Raw genomic sequence first — 22,857 nt, 5'->3', positions numbered from 1 at the left:
GAGGCAGATACACTTGTGAAGTTTAAGAGACTACCAGACAGGTATATGGAGGAATTTAAGGTAGGGGGTTATATGGGATCAGGGTTTGAGGGTCGGCACAACATTGTGGGCCGACGGGCCTGTACTGTGCTGTACTATTCTATATTCTATATTAATATTATGCATTAATGTACTGTTACATGCCTCAAGGAGATCTGTGATTTTTTTTGTGAGAATGATGTAATGGTCTTTTGGAGGTCACCTGATGTAATTTTCCCGCCAATGTGAGGTCACCTGATGACATGAGCACCATAAGGGAAGACCCCAGATGACGCTGTTAGTTTTTAGTTTTTAGGTTTCCAGCTAGAACGTACTGTGTCTCCGTTTCTATTGCGTATTTGTTTTTATGACGCAGTTTCACTTTTTAAACGGTTGTTACATTCTGTTGCAAGGAATAACATTGCCGGACCGAAATTTTTGCTAGATGTGTTGATGTACCTTATTCCAGCAGTAGTACGGGAGAGTGAAGACCTTATCGAAGTACAGGACCCAAAGGATTGAGAGGAGTCGGTTTCGTTCGGCAGTTTAACAAAGGATCGACCTTATTGAGTCTTCGTTGAAGGAGTAGTGACCTGCATCGAAGATAACTCTTGCCAAACGAGAAAAGAGTTCATGCAAGGTTTGCTCTCTAGAAACTAAGGTCAGTTATTTTAAACTGTTTATTTCCGGCATCGTGAATCCTTTGGACAGAACCAGCAGGAAAGTCATGTCTATGAAGGAATCCTTCTCCAGAGAAGTCTCTCCCAATTGAACGTATAAATCTGTTGGACTTTTGAATTTACCATTTTAAGAACTATATCTGACTTTACCGCTATAAGAACTGTTTTCACATTTAACGCTTTCAGAACCAGTGCCGAGTGATGATTTGTTGAACAGCTGCATAGCAGTTAACTTCCGGTTAAGGTTTTCGTTTTTTAAAATTGTTTAATAAATGTTTGGTTGTTTTTATATAACCTGTCTCGATTGATATTCATTGTTGCCAGTTACGTAACAGTACAAGCAAACCACAGAGGGCGCAGCGGGTAGAATAGCTGCCTCATGGATCCAGAGACCCGTGTTCAAACCGGATTTCTGATTCTTTCTGTGTGGGGTCTGCTCCCCCAAACCATCTGTCAGTCTATACCATCCCACACAGAAATACTTCGTTGTTGTTTCCATAACAATTTTCTTTGATCAGTCAGGTTATTAGCCCTGAGCTGAACCCTCAAACTGGGAGGACCGATAGACCACTCTTACCCTTTGACCTGTTTATTATGGGTGACCTTACCAAGAGCGAAAGAACAAGGCCCTGACTTTAGCTAACTTAGCTCTCTGGATCATTGAGGCAAACAAGCCTCCTATCTCTACAACAAGGCTATGGTCACGTACTGGAGAGTATATTGTCTGGCTGCATCACAGCCTGGTATGGAAACACCAAAGAAATTGAAAAGAAAATTCTCCAAAAGGCAGTGCATAAAGCCCAGTCCATCACGGGTAAAGGCCTCCCCACCATTGAGTACATCTGCACAAGCAAGAAAGCAGCATCCATCATTATGGCTCCCTACCATCCAGGGCATACATTCTTCTCACCATCAGGAAGAAGTACAGAAGCCTCAGAACTCACACCATGAGCTTCAGTGACAATTATTACCCCTCAATCATCAGGCTCCTGAACTGTAGGGGATAACTTCTCTCAACTTCACTCACCCCATCATTGAACTGTTTCCACAACCTATGGAATCACTTTCAAAGGTTCTTAACCTCAAGTTCTCGATATTTATTGCTTATTTATTTATTTATTTATTATGGTAACACACACAAAATGCTGGAGGAACTCAGGAGGCCAGACAGCATCAATGGAAAAAAGTATAGTCGATGTTTCAGGCTTAAACCCTTCTATAGGACTGGAGGGAAAAAAAGGCTAAGGTGTAGATTTTAAAGGTGGGGGGGGTTGAAGATAAACATCAGGTGATAGGTGAAACATTCCATTAGGATAGCCTCCAACCTGATGGAATGAACATCGACTTCTCAAACTTCTGGTAATGCTCCACTTCACCATTTCCCATCCCCTTATCGCTCTCTCACCTTATCTCCTTGCCCACCCATCGCCTCACTCTGGTGGTCCCCCTTTTTCTTTCTTCCATGGCCTTTTGTCTCTTCCACCAATCAATTTCCCAGCTCTTTACTTCATCCCTCCCTCTCCAGATTTCACCTATCACCTGGGGTGTGTGTGTGTCTCTCTCTCACTCTCTTCATCCTCCTTCTTCTTCTTCTCCCCCCCCCACCTTCTAAATCTGCTCCTCAGCCTTTTTTTCCTCCAGTCCTGCAGAAGAGTTTTGGCCCGAAACATCTATTGTACTTTTTTCCATAGATGCTGCATGGCCTGCCGAGTTCCTTCAGCATTTTGTGTGTGTTCCTTGGACTTCCAGCATCTGCAGGTTTTTCTCTTGTTTGTTATGGTTCTTTCTTTTTATATTTGCTCAGTTTGTTGTATGTTGCATACTGGGTCAACACCGAAGTTGGTGTGGTCTTTCATTAATTCTATTATGGATTTATTGAGTATACCCGCAAGAAAATGAATCTCAGGGCTGTATATGTATTTTAATAATAAATTTAATTTGAGCTTTTAACTTCAAAACCAATCCGTCAGTAGAGCAATAGCATCATCAAGACCCCCAGCATCCAGGCCATGCCACTTCCTCACAGCTCCATCAAGCAGTAGGTACAGAAGCCGGAAGTCCCACACCATCAAGTTCAAGCACAGATGCTTCCCTTCAGTTCTTCAACAAATCGGCACAACCCTAATCGTAAACAACAGGAATTCTGCAGATGCTGGAAGTTCAAGCAACACACATCAAAGTTGCTGGAAGAGGTACAGTCGACGTTTCGGGCCGAGACCCTTCGTCAGGACTAACTGAAGGAAGAGTTAGTAAGAGATTTGAAAGTGGGAGGGGAGGGGGAGATCCAAAATGATAGGAGAAGACAGGAGGGGAAGGGATGGAGCCAAGAGCTGGACAGGTGATAGGCAAAAGGGATATGAGAGGATCATGGGACAGGAGGTCCGGGAAGAAAGACAAGTGGTGGGGGGGGGGAACCAGAGGATAGGCAAGGGATATAGTCAGAGGGACAGAGGCAGAAAAAGGAGAGAGAGAGAAAGAATGTGTGTATAAAAATAAATGACGGATGGGGTACGAGGGGGAGGTGGGGCATTAGCGGAAGTTAGAGAAGTCGATGTTCATGCCATCAGGTTGGAGGCTACCCAGACGGAATATAAGGTGTTGTTCCTCCAACCCTCCCACTTTCAAATCTCTTACTAACTCTTCCTTCAGTTAGTCCTGACGAAGGGTCTCGGCCTGAAATGTCGACTGTACCTCTTCCTAGAGATGCTGCCTGGCCTGCTGCGTTCACCAGCAACTTTGATGTGTGTTACAACCCTAATCACTACAGTTTAGTGACAATATGACCACTTTGTACCAAAGTGGACTAGTTCTAATTGTGTTTCCTAATTTAAAGTGTATATTTTCTGATTTACTTGTGAACCATAAGAATTCAGAGTTTATTCACCAATGTCTGTAGGACAATAGTGATGAATATCGAACTGAATTCCAGAAACAGTTTTCTGACTTGAGCGTCCTTGTTTTTTAACCGCCATCAAGGGCACGTATACAGAAGGATACCTGAAAAGGGCTGGTGACATCACGAAGGATCCCAGCCACTCTGCTCATGGATTGTTTGTCCCACTCCCATCAGGGCAGAGGCTATGTAACATCTATGCCAGGACCATCAGACTCAAAAGCAGTTACTTTCCCCAAAGAGTAAGACTGATTAACACCTCCACCACCCTCCCCAGCCACCACTACTTTATCATTTCCTGTGCCGAGCATCACTACATGGACACACAATCAATCTACGTATATAAGCTATCTTACATATTTATAACCATATAACAATTACAGCACAGAAACAGGCCATCTCGGCCCTTCTAGACCATGCTGAACTCTTACTCTCATCTAGTCTCACCAACCTGCACTCAGCCCATAACCCTCCATTCCTTTCCTGCCCATATAGCTGCCGAGTTTAACTTTAAATGACAACATCGAACCTGCCTCAACCACTTCTGCTGGAAGCTTGTTCCACACAGCCACCACTCTCTGAGTAAAGAAGTTCCCCCTCATGTTACCCCTAAACTTTTGCCCTTTAACTCTCAACTCATGTCCTCTTGTTTGAATCTCCCCCACTCTCAATGGAAAAAGCCTATCCACATCAACTCTATCTATCCCTCTCATAATTTTAAATACCTCTATCAATTCCCCCTCAATCTTCTACGTTCCAAAGAATGAAGACCCAACTTGTTCAACCTTTCTCTGTAACTTTGGTGATGAAACCCAGGTAACATTCTAGTAAACCTTCTCTGTACTATCTCTATTTTGTTGACATCTTTCCTATAATTCAGTGACCAAAAATTGTACACAATACTCCAAATTTGGCCTCACCAATGCCTTGTGCAATTTCAACATTACATCCCAACTCCTATACTCAATGCTCTGATTTATAAAGGCCAGCATACCAAAAGCTTTCTTCACCACCCTATCCACATGAGATTCCACCTTCAGGGAACTATGCACCATTATTCCTAGATCCCTCTGTTCTGCTGTATTCTTCAATGCCCTACCATTTACCATGTATGTCCTATTTTGATTAGTCCTACCAAATGGTAGCACCTCACATTTATCAGCATTAAACTCCGTCTGCCACCTTTCAGCCCACTCTTCTAACTGGCCTAAATCTCTCTGCAAGCTTTGAAAACCTACTTCATTATCCACAACTCCACCTATCTTAGTATCATCTGCATACCTACTTATCCAATTTACCACCCCATCATCCAGATCATTAATGTATATGACAAACAGCATTGGACCCAGTACAGATCCCTGAGGCACACCACTAGTCACCGGCCTCCAACCTGACAAACAGTTACCCACCACTACTCTCTGGTGTCTCCCATCCAGCCACTGCTGAATCCATTTTACTACTTCGATATTAATACCTAACGATTGAACCTTCCTAACCAATAGCCAATATAAAAATAAGATTCGTCTGGGGATCCAAGATGGAGCGTGTGAGACGGACCGTCATGCACAAGTCCCTGGACAACAGGGGCAAGAACGTCCCCAATGTCGCCCTTATCCTGATGGCCAGCTTCGTATGTGGCTGCATCAGGTTGTGTGTAGAACCCAGGTATGTGGGCACCAAGTACCACTATGTGCCCAGGTTCTACCAGTCGCCCTGGCTACGAAGGATGGGTCTGGCCCCACTCCTGTGCAACGCCCCATCAGCTGGTCGTTGCCGGTATACTTGTCCTACGTAGAAAAGTTCTTCCAGGAGAACGCCTTTGACCACAGGGCCATCAGGCAGTGGTCGGCATGTAATGTCCTGCAGGCACTGCAGGAGAAGGACGTGATGGACACAGTGGGGTGGTTCCCTGAGCAGACCGTCCAGTTCATCTGGCAAAATGCCTCATCGCCAGATCTCACCAACAGGCACCAAGACCTCGCCTGACTGGCGGTGAGAGGGGCCCTCCCAGTCAGAGCCCTCCTGTACGCCCGGAACGTCGTCTCCGCACCCCACTGCCCATGGGAGGACTGCAGTGAGGAGGAGTCTGTGACCCACCTCTTTGCACACTGTCAGTTTGCAAAGAGGGTGAGGAGGAGGATGGATGGGCTGGTGTCACGTTTCATCCCCAGCAACTGCGTAACAGAGGGCTGTCTGATCTACGGGCTGTTCCCAGGGACGCACACGGAGACCAACATCCGGTGCTGCTGGCAGATCATCAACTTGGTGAAAGACGCTCTTTAGTTGGCCCGAAACTTGATGATCTACCAGCACATGGAGATGTCCGTGGGAGAATGTTGCCGACTGGCACATTCTCGCTGCAGGAGTACGTGCTGAGGGACACTCTGATACTCGGTGCAGCCACCGCAAGGGCCCGGTGGGGAAGGACCACAGTATAGGTTTCTTCACCCATGGGAGTGGGAGGGGCCGGATGGCGGTGAGTACACCCCTCAACAAAGATGTGGTAAAGTGAACAACTGGAGTGCCACGAGGGTGGCCATAAATATGGATATGTGCAGACTATAAGGGAAACGTATGGAAAGGATGGAAAGTTATTGAATGGTTTATTGTATATATTTATTTTTGAATAAAGCATATTTTGAAATTTAAAAAAATATAAAAATAACCAATGTAAAAATAAGTATTTATATTTATTGTTTTTTTTGTTGTTGTGTTGTTTGTGCTGCTTCAGATCCAGAGTAACAATTATTTTGTTCTTTACACTTGTGTACTGGGAATGACATTGAACAGATTTGCATCTTGAATGATGCTGTGTGCCTGTGTTGCTGCTACAAGCATGATTTTCATTTGAATTTGACCTTGAGGTCTTTTATCAAAGAACCCTGGTAAAATGGTAGTTAATGGGCATCGGGAGGAATCTTGAAAGTATAAGAATTAGGAGGTGTAAACCATCTGACCTTTCCTCTAATCATCATGAAAATCAGTTGAGTGTTTGAACATTAGCTTCAGGCCTCTGTACGTTCATTCAGACAAAGACCCACATAAGGTTGAAGCACATGGAACTGGGTATGATGTACTGACATGGATGGAGAAATAAAGAGAGAAAAAACTGAAGCAACACTCACAACACGCTGGAGGAACTCAGCTGGTCGGGCAGCATCTGTGGAAATGATAAGTCGACGTTTCGGGCTAGAACCCTTCATCAGGACTGAAGAGGAAAGTGGCAGAGGCCCTATAAAGAAGGTGGGGGAGGGTTGGAAGGAGAAGGCTGGTAGGTTCAGTTGAAAAACCAGTAACTTGAAAGACAAGGGTGGGGGAGGGGAAGCAGGGAGGTGATAGGCAGCTGGGGAAACAATGGGTAGTAGAATTTAGAAGGAGGCAGAACCATGAGGGAGGTGATAGGCAGCTGGGGGAGGGGCAGAGTGTCATGGACTCTATACAGTTTACAGAGGAGGAAATGTTTGCTGTCATGAGGCAAATCAGGCTGGATAAATCTCCACAGGTGTTCCCTGTGTGAGGCAAGTGCAGAAATTGCTGCGATAGCAGGGATATTTAAATCATCCTTAGCAACAGCAGAAGTACCGGAGGATTGGAGGATAGCCAATGTTGTTCTGCTGTTTAAGAACGGCTCTAAAAATAAATCATGAAAATATAGACTAGTGAGCCTGACCAGTGGAAAACTTATTGGAAGGTAGTATAAGGGTCTGGATATATAAGCATTTGGAAAGACATGATTAGCGATAGTCATCATGTCTTCGTGTGTGGTCAGTGGTGTCTAACTAATCTTATAAAGTTTTCAGGGAAGTTACCAGAAAAACTTATGAAGACAAAGCAGTAGATGTTGTCTACATGGACTTTAGTGAGGTATTTAACAAAGTCCCATATAGGAGGTTGGTAAAGAAAGTTCAGTTGCTCAGCATTCAGGATGAGGCAGTAAATTGGATTAGATATTCTGAGCAGATCTCTGAGGATCTAGCCTGGTCCCAACATATTGATGCAATTATAAAGAAGGCAAGGCAGCAGCTATAATTCATTAGGAGTTTGAAGAGATTTGTTATGTCAACAAATACACTCAAAAATTTCTATTGCTGTACTGTGGAGAGCATTCCGACAGGCTGCATCACTGTCTAGTATTGGGGGGGGAGTACTGCACAGGACCGAAAGAAACTGCAGAGGATTCTAAATTTAGTTGGCTCTATCTTGAGTACTAGCCTACAAAGTACCCAGGACAAATTCAAGGAGCGGTGTTTCAGAAAGGCAGTGTCCACTATTAAGGACCTCCAGCACCCAGGGCATGCCCTTTTCTCTCTGTTGCTATCGGGTAGGAAGTACAGAAGCCTGAAGGCACACATTCAGTGATTCAGGAACAGCTTCTTCCCCTCTGCCATCCGATTCTGAAATGGACATTGAACCCCTGGACACTAACTCACTTTTTTTAATATATAGTATTTCTGTTTTTTGCACAATTTTTGATCTAATCAATACACATACACTCTATTAATTAATTAATTAATTATTATTATCTTATTTTGTTTTTTTTTCTTCTATATTATGTATTGCATTGTATTGCTGCTAAGTTAACAAATTTCATGTCACATGCCGGTGATAATAAACCCGATTCTGACATTGGGGCTTTGTGGGAGAAGTCAGAGTGGTAATAGATGGCTGCTTCCCTCACTGAAGGCCTGTGACTAGTGGAGTGCCGCAGGGATCAGTGCTGGGTCCTTCGTTGCTTGTCAGCTAGATCAATGATCTGGAAGAGAATGTGGTTAACTGGATTAGCAAATTTGCAGATGACAGTAGTGGACAGTAGGGAAAACTATCACAGCTTGCAGTGGGATCTGGACCAGATGGAAAAATGGCAGATGGAATTTAATGCAGACAAGATGTTACCATTCAGAAGAACCAAACTGGGTAGGTCTTCCACAGTGAATGATGGGGCACTGAGGAATGCTGGAGAACAAAGGGATCTGGGAACACAGGTCCATCATTCTTTGAAAGTAGCATCACAGGGAGATAGGGTCATAAAAGAACGCTTTTGGCACAATGGCCTTCGTTAACTGAAGTATTGAATACAGAAGACAAGGGTGTTATGTTGAAGTGTATAAGACATTGCTGAGGCCTAATTTAGAGTATTGTGTGCAGTTTTGGTCACCTACCTACAAAAAAGCTGTAAATAAAATTGAAAGAGTGCATAGAAAATTTACAAGGATGTTGCCAGGTCTGGAGGACCTGAGTTATAGGGTTAGGTCTGTACTACTTAGAAGGTGGAAGATTTAGAGGAGATTTGATGTAAGTATACGAAATTATGAGGGGTATAGATAGGATAATTACAAGCAGGCTTTTTCCACTGAGTTTGAGTGGGACTTCAGTTGGAGTAATGGGTTAAGGTGAAAACTTAAAGGGGAACATGACGAGGGAACTTCTTCACTCAGAGGGTGGTGAGAGTGTGGAATGAGCTGGTGGTGCATGCAAGCTCAATCTTAATGTTTAAGAGTAGTTTGGATAGATACATGGATAGTAGGGGTATAGAGAGTATGGTCTGAGTTGGGTCAATGGGACGAGGCAGTTTAAATGGCTCAGCACTGACTAGATGGGTCAAAGGACCTGTTACTATGCTGTACTTTCCTGTGACTCTATGTCTCTAGGTTGGCAGGTTGATTGGCCACTCTGACTATCTCAACTGTGTAGTTGGGTGGTGAAATCTGGGAGGAGCTTAAGGAAATAGTCATAGTCATAGTCATAGTCATACTTTATTGATCCCAAGGGAAATTGGTTTTTGTTACAGTTGCACCATAAATAATAAATAGTAATAGAACCATAAATAGTTAAATAGTAATATGTAAATTATGCCAGTAAATTATGAAATAAATCCGGGACCAGCCTATTGGCTCAGGGTGTCTGACCCTCCAAGGGAGGAGTTGTAAAGTTTGATGGCCACAGGCAGGAATGACTTCCTATGATGCTCTGTGTTGCATCTCGGTGGAATGAGTCTCTGGCTGAATGTACTCCTGTGCCCAATCAGTACATTATGTAGTGGATGGGAGACATTGTCCAAGATGGCATGCAACTTGGACAGCATCCTCTTTTCAGACACCGCAGTCAGAGAGTCCAGTTCCATCCCCACAACATCACTGGCCTTATGAATGAGTTTGTTGATTCTGTTGGTGTCTGCTACCCTCAGCCTGCTGCCCCAGCACACAACAGCAAACATGATCGCACTGGCCACCACAGACTCGTAGAACATCCTCAGCATCGTCCAGCAGATGTTAAAGGACCTCAGTCTCCTCAGGAAATAGAGACGGCTCTGACCCTTCTTGTAGACAGCCTCAGTGTTCTTTGACCAGTCCAGTTTATTGTCAATTCGTATCCCCAGGTATTTGTAATCCTCCACCATGTCCACATTGACCCCCTGGATGGAAACTGGGGTCACTGGTACCTTAGCTCTCCTCAGGTCTACCACCACCAGGTCTACCAAATGTGGAAAGAATAAAGAAAATGATGATGTAGATGAGTGCTTGTTCATTGGCATGTACTGGTGATGCGAAGGGCATAGTTTCTGTAATTGACACAGATAGTTAGAAATTGGATTTCACTCTTTTGCTGTGCAAAATGAGCTGTTATGGGGGCTTGTGTCTAATATGAACCCTCACATAAATGAGTGAAATATGACCAAAAACTGGGTGGCACAATAGCTATTCCAGCGCCAGTGACCCAGGTTCAATTCCTGCCATTGTCCGTAAGGAGTTTGCACGTTCTCTCTGTGACCACGCGGGTTTCCTCCGCCTGCTCCAGTTTCCTTCTACAGTCCAAAGACTTATCAGTTATTTGGTTTTCCGGTCATTGTAAGTTGACCCGTGTGCAGGTGAAGGTTAAGTCAGTGGGTTACTGGGTGGTGCTGCTCTTTGGGGCAGAAGGGCCTGTTCCACACTGCATCTCTAAATAAAATAGTAAAAACAAGCCCCCTTTTCTCCCTCCCAACCACCCGTGCAGACACAGACAGGCATCCAACCCCAGGACAGGCCTCAGAATCACACTGAGCAGTTTGGTAGTGTAACACTTTACAGTGCCAGTGGCCTGGGCTCAATTCCCTCTGTTGTATGTCAGGAATTTGTACATTTTCCCCATGACTGCGTGCGTTTTCTCTGCATGCTCCCGTTCCCTCCAACATTTCGAAGACATATGGGTTAGTATTATCCAATCATAAATGAGAGAAAATCTGCAGATGCTGGAAATCCAAGCAACACACACAAAATGCTGGAAGAACTCAGCAGTTCAGTCATCTGTGGAAAAGAGAACAGTTGATGTTTCAGGCCGAAACCCTTTGGCAGGGTCAGTAGGTTAATTGGTCGCATGGGTGTAATAGGGTGGCGTGGCTCATAAACCTGGAAGGGCCTGTCATCATGCTGTATCTCTAAATAAATTTAAAAATAAATAAAATACCAATCACCAAGCTCTCCCAGCTTGTGTATTAGTTTCTTTTGAAGTAATTATCCACTTAGGAATTCCCCTTGTGGAGAGGAAGTCAGTCAGCCTTAGCTAAAATAACTAAACAGGAAATGCTGGAATCATAACCAGGACTTGTGATATGCACCAGATGCTCATACAACTATCCACCTCCTGCTTCCATGGCTTCATGTGAGTCTAGTTGGGGGGCTATACCTTGCCCAAGGGTGAACACCACGCTAGCAGTTCAAAGGAGCGCCTTACACCTTATTTAGTAGAGATGTACCTTAGTTACCTTTCTTAAATAATGATATACCTCCAGTCTTCTGGAACTTCGCCAATTGCTAATAATGAAGTAAATGTATCTGCAAGTTTCTTCACAATTTCTTTCCCAGTTTCCTCTAAGGTCCAAGGATGGACTTGAGGAGTCTCCGCCATAATGCATTTCAAACCTATTAATATGTTTGTAGACACAAAGGTTGGTGGTGTTGTAGAAGGTGTAGAGGATTGTCAAAGATTGCAGAGCGCCATTGAGAGGATGCAGAAGTGGGCTGAGAAGTGGCAGATGAAGTTCAACCCCGAGAAGTGTGAGGTGGTACACTTTGGAAGGACAAACTGCAAGGCAGAGTACAAAGTAAATGGCAGGATACTTGGTAGTGTGGAGGAGTAGAGGGATCTAGGGGTACATGTCCACAGATCCCAGAAAGTTGCCTCACAGGTAGATAGGGTAGTTAAGAAAGCATATGGGGTGTTAACTTTCATAAGTCGAGGGATAGAGTTTAAGAGACGCAAGGTAACGGTGCGGCTCTAAAAAACTCTGGTTAGGCCACACTTGGAGTACTGTGTCCAGTTCTGGTCGCCTCACTATAGGAAGGATGTGGAAGGGGTACAGAGGTGATTCACCAGGATGCTGCCTGGTTTAGAGAGTATGGATTATGATCAGAGATTAAGGGAGCTAGGGCTTTACTCTTTGGAGAGAAGGAGGATGAGAGGAGACATGATAGAGGTGTACAAGATAATAAGAGGAATAGATAGAGTGGATAGCCAGTGCTTCTTCCCCAGGGCACCACTGTTCAATACAAGAGGACATGGCATTAAGGTAAGGGGTGGGAAGTTCAAGGGGGATATTAGAGGAAGGTTTTTTACTCAGAGAGTGGTTGGTGAGTGGAATGCACTGCCTGAGTCAGTGGTGGAGGCAGATACACTAGTGAAATTTAGGTATATGGAGTGATTTAAGTTGGGGGTTATATGGGAGGCAGGGTTTGAGGGTCGGCACAACATTGTGGGCCAAAGGGCCTGTACTGTGCTGTACTATTCTATGTTCCTCCTTAGTACTTCAGGGTCACTTTTATTGTAACACGCACCAAGGCACAGTGAAAACATTCTGTTCTGCATGCCAACCATACAGATAATTTAATTACACTAATGCATTGAGGTATTACATGGAAGTTCAATAGCAGTTAAAGGGCTTCGATAGAGTGGATGTGGAGAGAATGTTTCCTATGGTGGGGGAGTCTAGCACCAGAGGGCACAGCCTCAGAATACAGCAATGCCCATTTAGAATGGAGATAAGGAGGAATTTCTTTAGCCAGAGAGCGGTGAATCTGTGTTATTCATTGTCACAGATGGCATTGGAGGCTGTCATTGGGTATATTTACGGTGGAGGTTGATGAGTTCTTGATAAACCAGGGTGTCAGGGAGAAGGCAGGAGAATAGAGTTGAGAGGGATAGTAAATCAGCTATGTTGGAATGGTGGAGCAGATTTGATGGGCTAAATGACCCAAACTCGGCTGCTATGATCTAATATTTTATGGTTTGATTACGTTGGCAGGTTTAGTGAGGCAGGAAGAAGTGCACACAGTCCATGGAGGGGAGGGTGGGTTCCAGGACGGGCTGAACTGTAAACAACTCTGCAGTTTTTCGTGATCACAGCCAGCGTGGTTGCCACACGCCTGGCATCACCATTTCTTCTGCTATGAGTCTGGAGCAGCAGCACCTCATATTCCGTCTAAGTTGCCTGCAATATAATGGCATAAACGTAGATCTCTCCAATTTATGGTAATTCCCCCCCTCCCCTTCCTCTTTTTCAATTCCCCACTCTGACCTCACCTCTTTTCACCTGCATATTGCCTCCCACTGATGACACTCCTCCTTCCCTTTATTTTCACCTTCACAAAGTAATGTTCTGCCGCTAAACAACATATTTCACGACCTACGCCAATGACGCCGATTCTCCCGTTATCTGGGTGATCGGAAACCCAGGAGAAAGCCTGCCCGTGGGGATGGGGAACAGGAGCGCTCACACAGAGCGCATGCTCCAGCCCGTCAGCGGGAGCGACTGCGCCTGCGCAGATGAGCCTCGCCGTCATCTTCTCGCCTTTTCTCGCGTTTTCCCGCCTTTTTTCCCTCAGCGCCGATGGCGGCCGAGCCGACGGCGGGAGGTGGTGGTGGCGCCCCCATGCTCAGTGCTCGGTCCGCCCCGCTGCCCAGATACGCCTTCGGGCTCCTGGAGACCCCGCGGAACGCGGTGGCGGGCGAGGGTGGCAGCTCGTCGAGTGGGCGGCCGGAGTCAGCCTTTGCCTCGGGCTCGGGGGCGGCCGGCGGCCTGCGAACGGCGAGCGGCTTCACCCCGAGCGGCAGCGGCAGCAGTAACAAGGCAGTGGGCAGAGGTGTGGTGGCGAACTGGGCGTGGGAATGGGTTGGGTTGGAGTGCAATGGTAGATGTGAGTTTGGGTTAGGTAGGGGCGGTAGGTGTGGGAGTTGATTTGGGTGAAGGTTTTAACGTGGGTATTGTTTAGGGGTGGAGGTTGTGTGGGTGTTGGTTTGGGTGAGGGTGTTGGGGTTCTTTTTGGTGGATGTTTGGTTGGGAGGATGATAGGTGTTGGGATTGATTTGGGGTGGTAAGAGTGCAGAAGAAGGCTCTGTCAACCACAATAAGTGGGAAGCTGCATTTCCCTAGACAGAGGTACATTTGAGATTACCTGGAGTGAAAAAAACTCTTCTTCTGAAATGTCTTGGACATGGTGAAAGGGATTTTATCCTCAGAGGAAATTTGGTGGGAGGGTGGGAAAAGGTGCAGTCACAGTAGATGTATGAGTCATTGGGGTTATAATAAACATCAGTGCGTAGATTATTCGCTGAGATTGAGAGAGAATCATAGAGTCACAGAACCCTTCAGCCCACTTAGTTTGTGCCAAACCATTAATCTGCTTAGTCACATCTACATGCACTGGGACCATACCCTTCCATACCCCTCCCATCCATGTACCTATCCGTTTCTCCGAAATGGTGTAATCAATCCCGGAATCCACAGCTCATTCCGCACACTCAATACCTTCTGATTGGAGAGGTTCCTCCTCAGGTTCTCCTTAAACATTTCATCTTTCACCCTTAAGTCCTTTTTTAAAGAAAGGGGCTTCCCTTCCTCCACTATCAACTCTGCTCTCAAACGCATCTCCCCCATTTCATGCACATCTGCTCTCACTCCATCCTCCCGCCACCCCACTAGGAATAGGGTTCCCCTGGTCCTCACCTACCACCCCACCAGCCTCCGGATCCAACATATAATTCTCCGTAACTTCTGCCACCTCCAACAGGATCCCACCACTAAGCACATCTTACCCTCCCCCCACCCCGGCTTTCCGCTGGGATCGCTCCCTACGTGACTCCCTTGTCCACTCGTCCCCCCCCATCCCTCCCCACTGATCTCCCTCCTGGCACTTATCCTTGTAAGCGGAACAAGTGCTACACATGCCCTTACACTTCATCTCTTACCACCATTCAGGGCCCCAGACAGTCCTTCCAGGTGAGGCGACACTTCACCTGTGAGTCGGCTGGGGTGATATACTGCGTCCGGTGCTCCCGATGTGGCCTTCTATATATATTGGCGAGACCTGATGCAGACTGGGAGACCGCTTTGCTGAACACCTACGCTCTGTCCGCCAGAGAAAGCAGGATCCCTCAGTGGCCACACATTTTATGTCTATCCATAGCCCCCTCTACCGTAAAGATGAAGCCACACTGAGGTTGGAGGAACAACACCTTATACTCCGTCTGGGTAGCCTCCAACCTGATGGCATGAACATCGACTTCTCAAACTTCCGCTAATGCCCCACCTCCCCCTCGTACCCCATCCGTTATTTATTTTTATACACACATTCTTTCTCTCACTCTCCTTTTTCTCCCTCTGTCCCTCTGACTATACCCCTTGCCCATCCTCTGGGTTCCCCCCCCCTTGTCTTTCTCCCTGGGCCTCCTGTCCCATGATCCTCTCATATCCCTTTTGCCAATCACCTGTCCAGCTCTTGGCTCCATCCCTCCCCCTTCTGTCTTCTATCATTTTGGATCTCCCCCTCCCCCTCCCACTTTCAGATCTCTTACTAGCTCTTGCTTCAGTTAGTCCTGACGAAGGGTCTCGGCCTGAAACGTCGACTGTACCTCTTCCTAGAGATGCTGCCTGGCCTGCTGCGTTCAGCAACTTTGATGTGTGTTGCTTGACAGTACTGCAAAGTAGGACTAATCAATTTCTTGTACAATTTCAATTATAATATCCCAACTCCTGTACTCAGTACATTGTTTCATGAAGGCCAATGTGACAAAAGCTTTCTTTATGACCCTATCTACCTGTGATGCCATTTAAAAGGAATTATGGATCTGTGTTCCCAAATCCTTCAGCTCTAACACACTCCTCATTGCCCTACTACTCACTGTATAAGACCTTTCCTGTTTGGTTCTTCCAAGCAACATCTTGCACTTGTGTACATTAAATCCAATCTGCCATTTTTCAGACCATTTTTCCAGCTGGTCCAGATCTCATTGCAAGCTATGATAGTCTTCCTCAATCTTGGTGTTATCCACAGATTTGATGATCCAGTTAATCATGTGCTAGTGACACCAGAGCTGGAAAGCTTATACTGTTAATATGTGATGTAGGAGGGAGGGCCAATTGGGTCAGTTGGCTCTCTTCCAAGGAAGGTATGTCCTGTACAGAAGGGATGGTTTGCACCTGAACAGGAGGGGGACAAATATCGTCGCAAGAAGGTTTGTTAATCCTGCATGGTGGGTTTTAAACTAAAGTTGCAGGGGATGGAAACCAGTGTCAGAACAATTAGTGGAGGCAGATGTAAGACCTCCAACAAAGTTAGGAATCAAAAGGTTGAGTATGGTGTGACTAGTATTTTAATGCAAGAAGTATTGTAGGAAAGGCAGATGATAGTGCTGAGGATGAGGTAGCTAGTTTACAAACAGAGGTAATGCGTAGGTAAGGAGAGGCTGATGACAGGGCAAAATTGCAGTCAGCTGGTCGAGTTGCAAAATAAAAGGTGGACAAAATCAAAAAGAGTAAACACAGGACTGGAAGTGTTATATTTGAATGCACGCAGTATACAGAATAAGGTAGATGAACTTGCAGCACAGTTGCAGATTGGCAGGTATGATGTAGGCATCACTGAATCATGGCTGAAAGAAGATTATATCTGGGAGCTTAAAGTGCAAGGATACACATTGTATCAAAAGGACAGGCAGGAAGACAGAACAGGCAGCATTAATCTGTTGGTAAAAAGTGAAATCAAATCATTAGAAAGAAGTGACATAGGGTTGGAAGATGTTGAATCATTGTGGATAGAGCTAAAGAACTGTAAGGGTAAAAAGAGCTTGATGGGACTTTTATACAGACCCCCAAATAGTAGTAAGGTTGTGGTCTATAATTTGTAATGGAAGATAGAAAATACATGCCAAAAGGTCAATATTACAATAGTTGTAAGGGATTTCAATATGTTGGTAGATTGAGAAAATCATGTTGGTGCTGAATTATAAGAGGGGGAATTTCTAGAGTGACTACGACATGGCTTTTAGGAGCAGCTCATGGTTGAGCACACAAGAGGTTCAGCTGTTCTGGATCGGGTGTTGTGTAATGAACCAGAATTGATTAGAGGGCTTAAGGTAAAAGAACCCTTAGGGGAAGTAATCATGATATGATCGAATTCACCCTGAAATTTGAGGAGGAGAAGTTACAGTCAGATGAATCAGTATTACAGTGGAGTAAAGGGAATTACAGAGACATGAGAGAAGAGTTAGTCAGAATTGTTTGGAAGGGAACATTGGCGGGCATGACGGCAGAGCAGTAATGGCTGGAATTTCTGAAAGCAATTCAAAAGGTACAGGATATATACATTCCAAAGAGAAACAAGTACTCTTAAGGAAAGATGACGCAACCATGGCTAATAAGAGAGGTCAAAGCCAAAGAATATAATAGAGCAAAAATAGTGCGAAGTTTGAGGATTGGGAAGCTTTTAAAAACTAACAGAAGGCAACTAAAAAAATAATTAAGAAGATAAAGGTGGAATATGAAAATAAGCCAGCCAATAATATTAAAGAGGATACCAGGAGTTTCTTCAGATACACAAAATGTCAATGAGGGACAAGAGCGGATATTGGAACACTGGAAAATGATGCTAGAGAGGTAGTAATGGGGAACAATGACATGGCAGACAAACTGAATAAGTGTTTTGCATCAGTCTTCACTGTGGAAGACACGAACAGTTTGGTGGAAGCTCCAGGTGTCAGGGGTCATAAAGAGTGTGAAATTACCATTTCTAGGAAGAAGGTTCTTCCTAGAACTGAAATGTCTGAAGGTGGTTAAGTCATCTGGTGTACACCCCAGGGTTATGAAAGGTGGCTGAAGAGGTTTTTGAGGCATTAGTAAATATCCTACTGAAATCACTAGATTCTGAATATTTTCAGAAGACTGGAAAATTGCAAATGTCTTTCCACTCTTCAAGAAGGGAGAGAGATAAAAGAAAGGAAACTATAGGCCAGTTAATCTGACATCAGTGGTTGGGAAGATGTTGGAGTCGATTATTATGCTTCGGGGTACTTGGGGGCACATGATAAAATAGGTTGTAGTCAGCATGGTTTCCTCAAGGGAAAATCTTGGCTGACATCTGGAATTCCTTGAAGAAATAACAAGCAGGATAGACAAAGAATCAGTTGATGTTGTGTGCTCGGATTTTCACAAGGCCTTTCTCGAGGTGCCACACATGAGCCTGCTTAACAAGCTAGAAGCCTATGAGTATGTATTACAGAAAAAATTCTATCATGGATAAAGCAGTGGCTGATTGGCAGGAGGCAAAGAGTGGGAATAAAGGGAGCCTTTTCTGCTTGGCTGCCAGTGACTAGTGTTCCACAGGGGTCTGTGTTGGGACCGATTTTTTTTTACATTATATAGTTTGTCAATAATTTGGTTGATGGAATTGATGGCTTTGTTGCAAAGTTTGCAGACGATATAAAGATAGCTGGAGGAGCAGGTAGTTTGGAGGAAGTAGAGAGGCTATTGAAGAACAATAGACAATAGGTGCAGGAGTAGGCCATTCGGCTGTTCGAGCCAGCACCGCCATTCACTGTGATCATGGCTGATCATCCACAATCAGTACCCTGTTCCTGCCTTCTCCCCATATCCCTGGACTCCGCTATCTTTAAGAGCTCTATCTAACTCTTTCTTGAAAGAATCCAGAGAATTGACCTCCACTACCTTCTGAGGCAGAGCATTCCACAGATCCACAACCCTCTGTGTGAAAAAGTTTTTCCTCAACTCCGTTCTAAATGCTCTACCCCTTATTCTTAAACTGTGGCCTCTGGTTCTGGACTCCCCCAACATTGGGAATATGTTTCCTGCCTCTAGTGTGTCCAATTCCTTATTAATCTTACATGTTTCAATCAGATCCCCTCTCATCCTTCTAAATTCCAGTGTATACAAGCCCAGTCTCTCCAATCTTTCAACATATGACATTCCCGCCATCCCTGGAATTAACCCAGTGAACCTACGCTGCACTCCCTCCACAGCAAGAATGTCCTTCCTCAAATTTGGAGACCAAAACTGCACACGATACTCCAGGTGGGGTCTTACCAGGGCCTTGTACAACTGCAGAAGGACCTCTTTGCTCCTATACTCAACTCCCCTTGTTATGAAGGCCAACATGCCATTAGCTTTCTTCACTGCCTGCTGTACCTGTATGCTTACTTTCGGTGACTGATGAACAAGGACACCCAGATCTCATTGTACTTCCCCCTTTCTTAACTTGACACCATTCAGATAGTAATCTGCCTTCCTGTTCTTGCCACCAAAGTGGATAACCTCATATTTATCCACATTAAACTGCATCTGCCCACTCACCCAACCTGTCCAAGTCACCCTGCATTCTCATACTATCCTCCTCACATTTCACACTGTCACCCAGCTTTGTGTCATCTGCAAATTTGCTAATGTTACTTTTAATCCCTTCATCCAAATCATTAATGTACATTGTAAATAGCTGCGGTCCCAACACTGAGCCTTGCGGTACCCCACTGCCTGCCATTCTGAAAGGGACCCGTGAATCCCTACTCTTTGTTTCCTGTCTGCCAACCAGTTTTCTATCCATGTCAGTACCCTACCCCCAATGCAATGTGCTCTAATTTTGCCCACTAATCTCCTATGTGGGACCTTATCAAAGGCTTTCTGAAAGCTGAAAGTCCAGGTACACTACATCCACTGGCTCTCCCATGTCCATTTTCATAGTTACATCCTCAAAAAATTCCAGAAGATTAGTCAAGCATGATTTCCCCTTCGTAAATCCATGCTGACCCAGACCTGTCCTGCTACTGCTATCCAAATATGGCGCTATTTCATCTTTTATAATTGACTCCAGCATCTTCCCCACCGCTGATGTCAGACTAACTGGTCTATAATTGCCCTGTTTTCCCTCTCCCTCCTTTCTTAAAAAGTGGGATAACAATAGCTACCCTCCAATCCGCAGGAACTGATCCTGAATCTATAGAACATTGGAAAACGATTACTAATGCGTCCACGATTTCTAGAGCCACCTCCTTAAGTGCCCTGGGATGCAGACCATCAGGCCCTGGGGATTTATCAGCCTTCAGTCCCATCAGTTTACCCAACACCATTTTCTGCCTAATGTGAATTTCCTTCAGTTCCTCCGTTACCCTAGGTCCTCTGGCCACTATTACATCTGGGAGATTGTTTGTGTCTTCCCTAGTGAAGACAGATTCAAAGTACCTCTTCAGCTCATCAGCCATTTCCTTGTTCCCCATAATAATTTCACCCATTTCTGTCTTCAAAGGTCCAACTTTGGTCTTAACTAATTTTTTCCTCTTCACGTACCTAAAGAACCTTTTACTATCCTCCTTTATATTCTTGGCTAGCTAACCTTTGTACCTCACCTTTTCCACTCGTATTGCCTTTTTCGTTATCTTCTGTTGCTCCTTAAAAGTCTCCGGTCCTCTGGCTTCCCGCTCATCCTCGCTATGTTATACTTCCTCTCTTTGATTTGTATACTGTCCTTGACTTCCCTTGTCATCCACTGTCACCCCTTACTCCCCTTAGAATCTTTCTTCCTCTTTGGAATGAACTGATCCTGCACCTTCTGTATTATTCCCAGAAATACCTGCCATTGTTGTTCCACTGTCATCCCTGCTAGGGTATCTTTCCAGTCAACTTTGGCCAGCTCCTCCCTCATGGCTCCATAGTCCACTTTGTTCAACTTTAATACTGACACTTCCAATTTTCCCTTCTCCCTGTAAAAATGTAGATTAAAATTTATCATATTATGGTCATTACCTCCTAATGGCTCCTTTACCTTGAGTTCCCTTATCAAATCTGGCTCATTACACAACACTAAATCCAGAATTGCCTTCTCCCTGGTAGGCTCTAATACAAGCTGCTCTAAGAGTCCATCTCTGAAGCATTCCACAAACTCCCTTCTTGGAGTCCAGTACCAACCTGGTTTTCCCAGTCTACCTGCATGTTGAAATCCCCCATAATAACTGTAGTATTACCTTTGCGACATGCTAATTTTAACTCTTGATTTAACTTGCACCCTATATCCAGGCAACTGTTTGGGGGCCTGTAGATAACTCCCATTAGGGTCTTTCTGCCCTTAAACTTTCTCAATTCTATCCATACTGACTCTACATCTCCAGATTCTATGACCCCCCTCGCAAGTGACTGAATTTCATACCTCACCAACAGAGCCACCCCACCCCCTCTGCCAACCTGTCTGTCCTTTCGATAGGATGTATATCCCTGAATATTCATTTCCCAGCCCTGGTCCTCTTGCAGCTATGTCTCTGTTACCCACAACATCATACTTGCCAATTTCCAACTAAGCCTTAAGCTCATCCATTCCGTGCAATCATATATAATATTTTTGCTCCATTTAAAGTAATACTTTTACTCCCCTCACCTTTCACATCGATTCCTATTGCACTTGGCCATGCTGTCTGATCCCTTCCTGAGCTTTCTGCCCCGTTAATTCTGTTGTCTTTCTTAACTTTTCTTATTCTCTCTTTCCCTTTAACTCCATCCTTATATTTCCAGTTCGTCCCCTCCCCCCCACTACTTAGTTTAAACACACTCATGTAGCAGTGACAAACCTGCCTGCCAGAATGCTTGTCCCCCGTCTGTTAAGATGCAACCCATCCCTTCTGTACAATTCATCCTTACCCCAAAACAGATCCCAGTGGTCCAAGAATCTAAATCCCTGCCTCCCACACCAGCTGCTCAGCCACACTTTCAGATCCCCTATCTCCCTGTTCCTGCCCTCACCAGCACAAGGAACTGGAAGCAAACCGGAGATAACCACCCTGGAGGTCCTGCTTGTCAGCCTTCTTCCGAGTTCTCTGAAGTCACGCTGCAGAATTTCTTTCTTCCTTCCGACGTCGTTCGTGCCGACATGCATCACCACTTCCGGCTGTTCACCTTCACCCTTGAGGATGCCCTGCAATTGGTCTGTGACGTCCTGGATCCTGGCACCAGGGAGGCAACACACCATCCTTAAATCCCGCCTGTTGCCGCAAAAACCCCTTTCTGTACCTCTCCCTGGGGAGTCCCCTACTACCACGGCTCTGCCTGACTTCTGTCTCCTCGGCTTTGTTTCAGCGCCAATTTTTGACTTGCATACCTGTCCTCTTCTCAGACTGGCAATGTCTTCTGTCCTGACAGCTTCCAAGAGGGTGAACCTGTTTTCAAGAGGTACATCCCCCGGGGTCTCCTGTATTCCAAGCATCCATCCCTCCCTCATCATCGCCCCCCCCCGGTATCTTCGGTGTAACGATCTCGCTGTAGATCCTGTCCAGAAAACTCTCGTTACCCGGATGAACCTGAGGTCATCCAGTTGCTTCTCCAGTGCTTCAACACGGTCCTTCAGGAGCTGAACCTGGACACACTTTCCACAATCTCCCCTAGGACTTAGACAGATTAGGAGAATAGGCAAAGAAGTGGCAGATGGAATACAGTGTCTGGACTTTGGTAGAAGGAATGAAAGGGTTGACTATTTTCTAAATAGAGAAAATTCAAAAATCTGAGGTGCAGAGGTACTTGGGAGTCCTTGTGCAGGATTCCCTAAAGGTTAATTTGAAGGTTGGGTCTGTGCTGAGGAAGGCAAATGCAACGTTAGTATTCATTTCAAGAGGACTAATATATAAAAGCAAGGATGTGATGCTGAAACTTTATAAAGCACTGTTGAGGCCTCACTTGGAGTATTGAGAGCAGTTCTGACCCACTTATCTTAGAAAGGGTGTGCTGACACTGAAGAAGGTTCAAAGGAAGTTCAGGAAAATCATTCCAGGATAGAATGCATTTGAGGACTCTTGGCCTGTATTCATTAGAATTCATAAGAATGAGGAGTGACCTAATTGAAACCTATCGAATGGTGAAAGGCCTTGATAGAGTGGATGTGGAGAAAATGTTTCCTGTGGTGGGAGAGTCTAAGATCAGAGGTCAAAGGCTCAGAATACAGGGGCATCCTTTTAGAACAGAGATGAGGG

At 45.1% G+C, this 22,857-nt stretch overlaps 1 protein-coding gene across 1 annotated transcript in view; it reads left to right on the top strand.

Moving 5' to 3' along the window:
* Positions 1 to 13,453: 13,453 nt before the first annotated feature.
* The window catches only part of msh4 (mutS homolog 4), a 256,979-nt gene continuing 247,575 nt past the window's right edge, over positions 13,454 to 22,857 (top strand). The window contains exon 1 of the mRNA XM_063063470.1: positions 13,454 to 13,706. Within this exon, the coding sequence (XP_062919540.1) occupies positions 13,454 to 13,706 (253 nt within the window). The remainder of the gene's footprint in view (positions 13,707 to 22,857) is intronic.

The sequence above is a fragment of the Mobula hypostoma genome, chromosome 12, assembly GCF_963921235.1.
Source record: "Mobula hypostoma chromosome 12, sMobHyp1.1, whole genome shotgun sequence".
In the NCBI taxonomy this organism is placed as follows: domain Eukaryota; kingdom Metazoa; phylum Chordata; class Chondrichthyes; order Myliobatiformes; family Myliobatidae; genus Mobula; species Mobula hypostoma.
The sequence above is the reverse complement of the archived record's forward strand: the minus strand, read 5'-3'. Positions and strand labels throughout refer to the sequence as shown.